The sequence below is a fragment of the Bacillus rossius genome, chromosome 1 (genome assembly GCF_032445375.1).
Source record: "Bacillus rossius redtenbacheri isolate Brsri chromosome 1, Brsri_v3, whole genome shotgun sequence".
Taxonomy (NCBI): Eukaryota; Metazoa; Arthropoda; class Insecta; order Phasmatodea; family Bacillidae; genus Bacillus; species Bacillus rossius.
In genome coordinates this window covers 260381704-260394578 of record NC_086330.1, presented here as the reverse complement: position 1 = coordinate 260394578, position 12875 = coordinate 260381704, and the positions used below count along the sequence as shown (strand labels likewise).

The 12875-nt window shown below is 38.9% G+C and overlaps 1 protein-coding gene across 2 annotated transcripts in view; it reads right to left on the bottom strand.

Moving 5' to 3' along the window:
- LOC134527522 (caskin-2) overlaps positions 1-3300 on the bottom strand; it is a 386358-nt gene extending 383058 nt beyond the window's left edge. For both annotated transcript variants that reach the window (XM_063360267.1, XM_063360265.1), the window contains exon 1: positions 3030-3300. Coding sequence is in view for 1 of the 2 variants with exons in the window: in XM_063360265.1 (XP_063216335.1) it covers positions 3030-3045 (16 nt within the window). In the remaining variant the exon portion in view is untranslated. The remainder of the gene's footprint in view (positions 1-3029) is intronic.
- Positions 3301-12875: the final 9575 nt, after the last annotated feature.

The following is a 12875-nucleotide window of genomic DNA, read 5'->3' as shown; positions in this document are numbered from 1 at the left end:
ACGAGTGGGTCTCGATATAAATGAGCAATGAGACTGTTGATGCGAACCAGAACAAAATGTAAACTACTGCATATCATTTATCAGCTGTTCCGGGACGCTGGGAAGTGTTTACCACACTCTTGTATTTGACTGGCCAGTAAAACCTGTGATTATTGAAACCCGCTTTTAATCAGAATGTGACTGTTTGTGTCAGTTTGATAACAGGAGATTACACGATGCAGGGTGGTAGCAATGTGGTGTATAATCGGTGTTAATAAAGTATATAACTCCTCTCTACTCCTAATAGCCTAATACATTTAGACAATTTTCATCTTATTACAGAGTTTACGTCTATAACTAAACTTATGAAATTTTGTCTTGCATTTGAAATAAAAAAATATCCCCGGAGCAAGTCAAGCTATTCCTGACGGTGTCAAAACTCAGAATCATTCGCATGTGGGAAATGTCGACTTTGTAATCCCTTCCCACCTCCCCCCCCCCCCCCCACACACACACCACGTAACTCTCCTTTCTCGTCTCGTCACCCCTCATAGTATCTTATGACCCCGATGTCGTCGAGCCTTTGAGCCCAATCCCCCCCCCCCCCCCAACCCGGTTCATTTAGCCCGGGTGGTGCTAGAGTTCGTGTTCTCTTCTTCTACAAGAGCTCGTGGCAGGTTACATTCGCGGCAGCACGCAACCGACATGCAAACAGCACAGCTGCACACGCACGGCACAGAGGTCGAGGTAACACAACACAACTGTTCCAAATATTTAAAATGGTATTTCCCATATTCTGTAGAAATTTTCAGTTTCAAACGTTTGAGTTTTGTAAGCTATTATTATATGAAGCAGATTACATTACACTGTTTTGTTATTAACGAATCGGAATTATTAACTACAAAGCAATAAGTGGCTCAAACACTTTGATTTGGGTATAGGAGGGAGGATATATATAAGTGAAATTATAAAAAAAAATTACGCGAGATCATGGAGAAGGCAGTATGTTATTTCGAGTGATGCAAGGAGAGCTGATACACCCGGAACCACAAACCACAAAGGCAGTGATGGGTGTAGAGAATAACAATGTAGCTGTTGAAACCCCTTTTTTTGAAGTTTTTTAATACAGTTTTTTCTTCTTTCAAATACCCTCCCGAGATAAATTCCTCTAACCGGCACTGAAACCAATACCATATTCAAATCAGGTTTCCTTCGTAATGCACGTATTCTTTGCTGATTAGCAACGAACACAAAAGTTACAAGAGGCAACATTCTTTGCGACAATGTAGACAGCTGCTACCTGTTTGTGCGCATTCCAGTTGCGAATGTTAATGTTCGGTAAGTTCGGCGCTGTCATCAGATAAGGGAACGCGAAAAGGGCGATGCGCAGGCACACACCTCAGACTGCTGCGACCAGATGGCGCGCGGAGAGCTGGAGACGCGACGTGGCCACCGCGCGCGGAACAGACTGTACGAGAGGTTACGGGAAATGCCGGGTTCTCCCGAGAGTGCAAGGGCCGCAGCAGCTACGCGACTTGACGCGTCCTCCAAGAAATGCCTTCCGTGATCTTCGCGCCTGATTTGTATTCCCGCGATAGACGATAAACCATGGAATCTACGCCTGAATCAAAGATTTGAATTAGTGGAATTATGACTGAAATTTCTGCCGACGAGCTTTAAAGATTGGAAAATCGTATGGTTTTACTAAAAATATATGAGCCTGAAGAATGTAATTCATTCGAAAATTGGTGAAAACCACTGTTTGAATCCGTGCGATCTAGTCACTGAAAAACAGTTTGTTTAAAAAAAAAATGCGGTAACTTTCCATTTATTTGAATCTATTTCACTATTTCGAACTAACTAGGCTACTTTTTTTTTTTCAACGGTGCAAATTATATTTAACATTCGTGTTTAAAAATTAAAATCATGACCAAATCTGCAAGAATAATTGGTTCTCTAAATTCATTAATACGCTTTTTTGATTTAGTTTTTTTATCTGCCGTGAATAGGTCGTATCTGAATTCGCCTGAAGTACACAAGTACTTACACGTACTTGTCTCCGGACTTCGAAGCTAACTTACCCTCAGTCTGTCCGAACTGGAAGTGAAGTATTCAGGTATCCAAGTACCTTAGTACTACTCGCGTTACTTCCAGATAAACGTCACCATTTTGAATAAAAAAGGTTTGTAGATTATATTCCATTGAAAACTTTAGGAAATCGAGTCACGTGAAAAATAGCTTTACATTTTACCAGGATTAACAAAGTTTCATGATCACAAGCACATACACCGACCGTACATACGAATTAAAGATAGAAACTTAAGCAGATTGCCTTAAATTAATGTGTGTAATTCAGGGTAAAAAAAAATTTACATTGCTAATATAATATGTATTTGTTGAGAAAAAAGTTAAATAATTGTTTAGCTGGCTAATACTATTTGTAGAGAGAGGCCTAAAGTTATATACCATACGTCCCAACTACTTTAGAACAGCAGAAGAGCAAGTGAAGAATGCGGGGTCGGGAGTATATAGCTCTGTGCGTGTATGTACTCAGACACGGCCATAGAGGAAAACTAACTTTAAATTAGACGTCTTTGTTTGTTTGTCAAAAAAAAAGATAGCGACGGCGGTTCGTAATATCCGACATTATTCGTCGACGAAACACCGCTTAAGCCGTAATGAAAATGCAGTGCGACGGTGTTAATTCCATGGTAGTAAGAAGTAATGGAGTTGGTGTGTACAAATCAAAATAAGAAGGACCACTTACCCCCCCCCCCTTTTTTTTTCCTCATATCTATCTTCATAGCCATTGAATTTTTGTTGATAATGAAGTTTATCGTTAATTTCTTGCAGGTGTGTTGCTATTATGTTTGTTTAGCATGATGGTGTGTTTACGATATTTCCTAGCGAGTTCTTTCTATGCTATAAAAACAAATTTATAACAGCCTTCATTAAGCTGCGATGTGTTTGCTATCCAATTGCTAACCAGTTGACTTCATTTCAGAACAGACACCCACTCCATGGTGCATCAGCCAGCACGGGTCACTTACCAGTGATTTTCCTCATGGCAAGGCGACCGCGCCAGGACACAGCGATGTCGTCAGAGTTCTCTGCGAGAGAATCCACGACACTCGCACCTTTCCTTTTTTTTCTCACACGAGCATGTTCGAACGCACGTACCGGTTGGAAACGGAACGCTGTTACCCGCCCGTCGCATGCAGCGCACGCACGCACTTAAGTTATCATGGCGACCGGGTCGGGCAACACCGCGCACGGACAGCAAACAGACGTCGACTCTCAGGCCCTCAGCACGCCACTGGCGCTCGTGGCTGCGCGGCGGCGGCGGCAGACAGCGCGGGCATCAACAGGAGGGATGGTTCTTGGAGGAGGGGAGAGGGGAGACAGAGACAGAGAGCGGGCGAGTCCACGTGCGGCTCGCCGAGGGGAGCGGGGAATAGCGGTGAACCCAGCCTCTTGGACAAGCAACGACCACTCGTGGGCTCCTAGAACGAGCGAGCTTATTCCTGGAGACCGGACGGCAGCGGTAAGGCCCGTTTTACAATGGCATGGAAACCTAACAAATGGTAACCAATAATATTCCATTCAAATTTTACGAAATATTAATTTTATTTAAAAAAAAATGTTTTTTTCTTCGAAATAATAGCACGGGCAGAATTTACATTAATGATAAAAAATTAACGATATAGAAATAATACAACACTCGATTTTTTGTACTTGAAACAATTTTTGACTTATTTGGAACATAAACAAATAAGGCCACTCGGCTTCTATTGGTCGCACGGAGCGACGTAAACGGAAGAGCTCAGCAATGCTGAGAAAGTCCGTACGGGTCCGTGTCCTCATGCGTGTTGTTGTAGAAACTCTGTTCCGTTAGATCCGTCTCCGTTACCGTGTCATTGTATAACAAGCCTATCGAGGAATAATTTTGGTGAATGTTTTTTGTATCTGGCCAGCTCTTGCCTGATTGTACAGAGCTATGTAGTTCATCCTATAGATCGTTGAGTACGTAAATTTGGCCAGACCCCACACATGTTTTAGGTTTCGTCGAATAATCAGAAGAAAGCTATAATCACGCGCTGAATTTCTGAAGAAAGTGCTTGATAGACTTCACACAATGTATTCTTGCTTACAACATTTCCTTTTTACTAGCTAAAAGCGATGAGAGATACTGTGTTTACTATGACTAACCCTATTAAAACGTTGTTGCTGTTCTATCAGACATCTGTGATTTGCTTGAAAATAGTGTAAGAAACTGCTTTTATAGATAGAGGCAGTTACATCACGCGAAACAATCTCTTCACCTACTAGACTGCAATACGGTATTTCTGCGTCAGTAATTTCTGCTTTGTGATTGGCGGCCGTTTGCAAAAGAAGCAATTCCCTCATTCGACCAGGCCATTCAGAACGCGTTTGCTTTCGCGCAGAATTGTTGAGATTCGTGTTGCCGACAGCGGGCAGGGACCTGAAAGAAACTCAACCAATCACGAAACACAGGCGATGCTACAGTGTTTTAACACACAGCTTGGCTCAAAATATTTTGGCGAGAAATCACTGGCTCTATGTATAGAGCCTTGATTATTTCGCGGATTCGTTTCATTCCAGGCTAGACTAAACCTGCCTATATACAATCACGCATTTTTAGAGTGATAATTGGTCAACATACTTTAGCGGGTTACACGTGATTGGGTAAACACTTCTTGTTTACAACTGGCTCAGGGTCGTCAAGGGCGTATCAAGAGCACTGTCGTCCAATCATCGACGCGAAGCAGATGCATGTGTGTTTTTAATCTATGTTTCTACAAGGAATCCGCGAAATAATCATGGCTCTAGCTATCTATAGCCTTTATAGGACAATGTTTTGACAACAAAATTAGACCGTGGAATTTTCACACGGGTTCGTCCCAGCATCTGTTTCGGTGATTTCCGGAAAGCGTGCAAGCCTATATCAGGATGGCCAGGGGCGCAAACCTGTAGGATTCTCAACGGGCCCCGAGGGAGGGGGGGGGGGCGTGAGTATTGCACGTGAGTTTTAACCGACACAAGTCATCGCTGGATGGGTGTTTACGTTATGTATGCTGACCATATCCCGAACTATATACATCAAATATACATAAAACATTTAAGATATACCAAAAGTTTTTCATTAAACATAGATGTGACGTTTACGTTTATAAAACTCGTTTAACAGTCAGGATTTTGAAAGCACAAGTGCTCTCCCTCAGTGAGGGGCTTCCTAACTCTAGGGAGGCCCGGGTCCTCCTGCCCCCCCCCCCCCCCCCCCTTCTCCCTGGATCAACGCCCATGAGGATGACTAAACTAATAAACTAAGATTTTAACCTGGATACTCATGAATGCAAGTCCAATGTTTTACCTCTGCGCCGCCTCGTTTCGTAACTGTAGGTAGCCTATATTCAGTGTTCAACATCTATGGATAAAAACATCCGAAAATGTTCCGTATCAAGATGTTTCCCTTAAACACTGTAGCTCTTTCTCGCCGTCTTAACAAATCATACCGTTCAGCAACACAGTAACAGCATTCTAATTGACCAGTTGAGTGCGGAGAAGCATATTTCGCCAACTACAGTAAAAAAAAAAAAAAAAAAACAATCCCTTTCGACACAGCCTACAGGCGTAGATTTCCAAGGGCCTGTCTTTTTCTGGAAATATTCTGAAAATTTCAATGAACTTCTGTAACATTTTATTAACTTAATGTACAAAACATATTATATGTTATCCAATATTCTAAAATGATCGATTTAACATTTTCTCATATTCTACACATCGAAAATGTTCCAAATATATTTAACTCAGTGCATCCATCCAACTTTGAATAGCTTAGAATGAATTTCATATTTGCCTACTAAGGTAGGTATGCATTTTTGACCTTCAAACACTATTTTACATTCGTTTTTAACCAAAGTTTAATGTAATATTAAGATGGTTTATAACAAATTTGAAAGAATTTTTTAGCAAAGTGTTTATTTCAACCCCTATCTTTACGGTATATAATTTCATCAAAAATTGTTTCAGTCAATGGTTTTAAAACATTTTAGGAATTTTTGCAATAAATTATAACGGATTTGATAGTATACTTAGTCAAAAATAATAGCTATTTTTTTGTCTTTCAACTATTGTTATTTTCACCCTTTACAGTATTACTTAAGTATATAAAAATTTACCAAAGACAAAGGTTTTGGATAATTAAAAAAAAACGTTTAAAAAAATTGGTTGTCTGTAAAGTCGGTTTACGGACGATAGTTTAACGCGACGTCATAACAAAACATTGATGAAATGATTGCATACTTTTATGAATAAAATTGAATCATTTTTATTGAATCATCACTATTTTGTATGGATACAAAGATGGAGTGAAATGAAATCTACAATTTAATTAATAAATATACTTTTATTTGCACTCATTAATTCAAATATGTTTATTACTTTAAAGAAGATATTATTTTAATTATAACTTTTATACATGTTTGCTATTTAACTTCAAGATCGTCGAGAATGTTTTACGCTTTTTCGCAATTACACATTTAACGACGAAGTTTGTTCGTCGTGAAATTAAACGTAGAATTTAATAAAAATGCCCTTGAAGTTAATAAAATCAGTATTAGTAAGTTTAAGAAAGAATTTCGGTTTTAATCTCTAACCCAGACGCTCGTGGTGCGCTGGGGACGAAATTAAAATTCGTCGAGAATATTTTACGTTTTTATGTCTTCCAGTGCTCAAAATGATATGAAATTGTGGCCCCGGGCACGAAATTTTATTTATAATTCATTAATAATAACGCTTCTCGCGATAAACAAAGGAAAATATGTATTAACGAGTGCCTGGTTGCCGCGGAAGCGGGTAGATAGCGCGATTCGTTCGTTTCGCGTCCGTCACCGTAGATGACAGCACCGTAGTGGAATAATATTATTTCGTTTTTATAATAAGATTTTATAACAAATACGCATCCCAAATACACCAAACTTATTTATAATGTGTTACAATATTTTTTTAAACATTGTGCAAAAGATCCTGGGTGTAATTTGAATTATTATGTGTAACTGTAAAACACCACTGTTCGTACAAAAACGTGATTGAAAATTCAACATTACTTTTAAATAACCGTACCGATTGTGCTGAAAATCGGTTGGCTGGCTGGCAGCCTGGCGGGAAACGACGAAAGTCGCCCCCTAAAAACCAGTCATGCCCAAACCAAAAAGCGGACAGAAATGTCCAAGCGCCCGCCCTTGCTTAGTAGATATTTTCTACTCTTCCAACTCTTCTTCCTGAGCCATCCTTCTACTCCCGTAGCCAACCCGCATGTAATTAATGCATGAAATTTTGCATCCCGCATGTAAGTGCCCAGGGTTTTCCCTGTGTCTATGCAGGTTTTACCTGGGCCCAACTTATCTAGTTTTAGTCTAGAATAGTCAGTGAGGGGAGTTAGTCATGGCGCCAATCGCTGCCATGGCTGGCCAATCCCCTCCTAGCACACGATGCATGCACCCTCTCCCGCATGGCTACCCCTGCATGATTAGAGCGTATAGGTTTCGGCCTGAGACGCACTTAGAGTCTGTCCCTAATCCAGACCCCTCCCAAACACACTTAGTTTTAATTTAGGTTAGGAAAAAAAATCGCTGAAAATCGGTGGACGATCGTTAAATTACATAATATTAATCATTCAAACGACGAAAACATGATTGAAAAGTCAATTCGATGGTTGTTCCAATCGATTGGAAGAGAGATGCGGCGCAAGCGTACAATGAGCTTAACGGGACACCTCGTAGTGGGACAATGTGCGTTACGGGACACTTTTTCGTGCGTGCAGCCGGCGGTCATCGATTTATTAGACGTTGTCACGTCAATAAATAACACCGGTTCGATAGAGTACATGATACACAAGTTTTATTTATTTTTATTTCAAACCCTGTTTTTTAAACCTCTTGCAGTAATGGTTCGTCTCATCAAAAATTACTTCAGGCCAAGTTTAAGATAATTTTAAGAAAATTTACAATTTATTGTTATAAATTTTATAGTTTCACTAATAATGGAGTTACTATTTTTTTTCCTTTAACTACTTTTCATTTCACCCTTAACATCAATGGTTAGTAGTATCAAAAATTGTTTCCAGCAAAAGTTTTAGTTAATATTTATAAGGTTTACAAACAACTTAAACGTATTTGATAGTGGAGTTCTTAATATTTTTTTATCCTTCAACAAATCTATTATTTTCCACCTCTTGCAGTGATGGCTGATCGTATAAAAAATATTTCGAACGAAAGTTGTAGATAATATGTTACCGCCTGGCCTGTACGTTCAAGACCAGGGCTGACAACCGTGCAGACGCTGGCCAGAGAGGGCCAAATATAATTTTATATCAAAAACATCAAAACCTGTACTGTCAGTAAACCAACCCCCCTCTTTACCAGCGGTGCGTGCTGAAGGCAAAACAAAATTAGCAGAGCAAAAATAATAGAGTAGAAACGGAAACATACTGTCTTATTTATTATGCAAAATAGTTATAATATGGATCATGGCTCATTCCTGCTATATAACCAACTACCAAAAGCTAATATTGTAAATACAAAAATTATTATCTAACAATAAATAAATACATATAGAAAAGCTAGCCTATATAAATATATAGATTTCTTTAAAGTTCGTAAATAGGTAAAGGGGTCCCCATGAAATATTAAATAAAAATCAATCGTTTGAGTGCTGGACATCAGTTCTCACTTCACAAGTCCGAAAAGGGCGTAAACGTCTCCAACAAGGTACGTTCCAAAGAGTAGTTACTCAAAAAAAAGGTACAAGTTCTGTGCACAAAAATCACTTCAGGAAAAGCTTTAGTGTTTATACTCACACGCCTCTTCATTTAACTATGTGTGGGGCTACATACACAAAATCAATTAGCTTGCACGGCAATGCATTCAATGACTATTTTGATGAATATCAAAATGAGGAAGTGTCTATTCAGTTCTGTACTATCATCCAAAACGTACTAAATTTTCTTCGGCCTCTAGGCCTTAAATAATAAGATGGGAAGGATACTCCTTGCTTTGAGACATTCGGCGAGGGGGCCCCGTCGCCATCGTCAAGGCCCGTGACGGCGGCTGGTGTTTGTAGAAGTTCAGGAGTTCCATGTTGGCCCGTCGGCAGTCAGAACAGCAGTCTTTCAGCGGCGGCGGCCGCGGTGCCCTCACTCTCGCGCAATTGTCAGCTGTTTCTATTCGGCCGCTCGGCCCACATCGTTGCCCAGTCCGGAAACACCCGAGCCAGCACCGACAGCACTTGCACGTAAAAAAACGGATTTAAAAAAATAACCATCCTAAAATACTTAAAAAATTATTAATCCTTAACATAAAGAAATAATCCAAATGAAGCAGCAATAAATAAATAAATCAAAGGATAATAATTACCAACTTTACAAAATAAACCATAACTAAAGCGAGACAGTTACCGATTCGCGCCACGTTCGCGTGAAACGGTAACAAGGTTTCACAATAAATAAGAATGGATTTAATAGCATACATGGTACGGAAGCTATGCATATTTTATTTCTACCTTTCTTTTCAACCTCTTGCAGCAAAGTTTCGTCTTATCAAAAATAGTTTCAGACAAAAAATTTAGATTAAAATTATAATATTTCAAAGAATTTGAACGCACTCGATGGTATGCTTACTAATAGAGTTATACATTTATTTGTCCTCTAAACCCTTGTTTTTCCACCCCTCGTTTAAAAAAAAAATTCTTTCGACAAAAAATTTTGATATTACTCCTACGAGTTAACAACATTCATACTAACAGGCATTATATTTATGATATAATGGGAATTAGAGCCATTTACCCTTTCGTTGGGATTATGCTCATTAATGAACTCGACTAAGATTTTGCATTACCATGTTTTATATATCGGTTTGGAGGTGATTTGTCCAAAATTATAGCAGTTATCGTGTCCATAAAAATGTGATGTGTGTGTGTGTGTATATATATATATATATATATATATATATATATATATAACTAGATAATGCCCGGCATGCGTTGCAATGCCTCATTCAATTTTTTTTTGTAATTTTTCAAACGTATACTAAGCATCTCTCATTATCTCTCTAATTCTCTATCTCTCTATGTATATCTCTATAACTCTCTCTATATTTCTATTTATATCTCTATCTCTCTATATATCTGTCTACATATATATCTCTATATATCTTTCTAGCGGACCCGACAGACATTGTCCTGCCCAAATGTACTTTTTGTGAGATATGGATATGGCGGTAAGTATTTCTACGATGGACATTTTGTATCTTCTCATTATACATACCCCTCCTCTTGGGCACGCCACTGCCGTTACCAAAAACCTTTCCCATGGTTACGCAGAAGGCAACAACAATGCAAAAGCCCGTTGCCATGGAGGCTAATTATCAACAATGCTTAGTTTTTTTGCTTTTAAAGCGTGTTTTTTTTAGTTTTTTCTTAACTCAGAATCGAGATAAAATACATAATTGATAAATATTTCTGGTCCTCGGTCTCAGCAGCCCTAAGACTCTTGACGCTCAGCAGATAAATTATAAACACTAAACCAAACTCCTTGCAAATAAGTAGGTAATGTAAAAAAAATAACAATATTGACAAATAGAAAATATTAGTAGGCCCTACCTACCTATGAATAAATTTCGAAGAAATTTATAAGTTTAAGAATTTATGTACCTACATAATATTAAACTTGAAACTATCCACACAATAAAAACCTCAGAATGTTAGTGAAACTAATTTTTTTTATTTGTCATAATACCTAAAATACGTATGTTTCCAAAATGAAACAAAGTATAAATAATGACCAATTTGACAAAAAAAAATTGTACAACTCGAATGACATTGAAAACATACACGTGAAATTTAAAAGAATTATGAGTGCCCTAGGTAGGGAGGAAAGATATATATAGAAGAAATTAAATTTAAAAAATGGGTGCGTGTAGGCCTACTTAGGTACGCGTATGTGAAGTTATACTTCTTTGGCATCATTAAAAAATAGTTTTTAATTGCATGCAAAAATATTGCGTGGAGTCCCTCCGCGTGGAAGAAGTGAAACTTCGTAATGTGGAAATGAAAATAGGAAGGGGTAGAAATTGATTTTTAGTGAAATCATATTGTATCAAATCAAACTAAAAAAATAAAGGAAATAAATTTGTAACGATTCATAGATTGATCTTCAGAGAGAGAGAGAGAGAGAGAGAGAGAGAGAGAGAGAGAGAGAGAGAGAGGACACCTATTCAATGTCTATAAAACTAACTTTTTTATGAGAGCAGATTTTCATGAAATATATCATGAAATCATTCAACGATAAAACCTGTTTATTTAACCAAGCGGACGGGTTCGCCCCAAGGAGAAAATAACGCGGCGAGACCTCGTGGACATAGAGAAATGACACTCTCACTATTTATGTGTCTATGAAACATGATTTTTTTCTGCAATTTAAATTGTAATATACAAAAACGGTATTGAAAATTGAAACAAATATGGCGACACTACAAACTGTCAAGAGCTTTTTTTTTCTTACTCTCTACTTAGTTCCTTACAATAGCAAAACGTAACGAAATGGCTTGAAAGCTATTGCTCGGCAGACATAGAGGAATGACACTAACAGTTTGTATATCTATGACACATATTACATTTTTTAGTTTTTTCTTAACTCAGAATCGAGATAAAATATCCAATTGTGAATCTAAACCATCCACGAATCCCCGTGAACTCACACAAAAAATTTCATCAAAATCGGTCCAGCCGTCTAGGAGTTCAGTGACATACACACGCACACAATAAATATATATATAAAGATAGTATATAATAGCCGGTCCTGAAACAGGATTCAGTATGTGGATTGTGATTGTCGGTCAGCCATCTTGGATTGTGACGTCACGGCGGCCATCTTGGATGATAGTAACGGGACACAGCGTAACGGGACAAGTAGATCACGGCGGCCATCTTGGATCCGCCATCTTTAAATCGAGCCCCCCACACATTATGATGAAATTTTCGTCTCTGTCGCCATATTGATTTTTTTCTGTTCCACTGGAGGCCGCCATCTTGGATACCGTCGTCTTTGTATCAGCTGTTTGTTCCTAGATAGCGCCAGCGGCGCTCTTGATTTTTTTCTGTTCCACTGGTTGGCCGCCATCTTGGATACCGTCGAATATGTTTCTGCTGTTTGTTCCTAGAGAGCGCCAACGTTGCTCTGTCGCATCACATAAGGTCGATGTTCCATTACCTACCAGAGCTATTATGGACCTTATCGACATATTAATTATATTTTTTTTATGCAAAATACATTGGAAGCGCTGTGATTCGAACCAGCGCAGCTCTGATCTCTAGGTTGGAAAACATACGCCTTTAACCGCTCGGCTATCGAGACATTTACCAGACTGAGAATTAAATAAGGTATATAAAAAAATAACATGCATATCGGGACTTGAATTTTTTTAATTTTAAGTAATAATAGCACTTCCTGTTCGAGACAGAACCACCATCTTGTATTAAGTCGTAAATGTTGCAATTATCGTTACGCCCGCAATCATTAAAATCCACAATTGTTATGTTAGAAAATCGGGACTTACCCTCTTCACCTCTCGCTGATCGCACGGGTATTTACAGTATCACTCCCCGAGGGAGAGAATCTCTCCGCCGCTCCGCTCTTCGTTCTTTGCTCGGAACTCTTCTTGCGTCGCTGCTTTTATACTCTTGGCAGACATTCTGAAACCGATTGGGGGGTTGAAAGTGTAGAGTTACCTTGTGCCGACCCGACCCCGAAAAGTCCAGAAAGGCGATGTTTATTCGCGCCACTACGCGCGGTGGCCTCGGAAAACCTGCAGGCCGCTAAA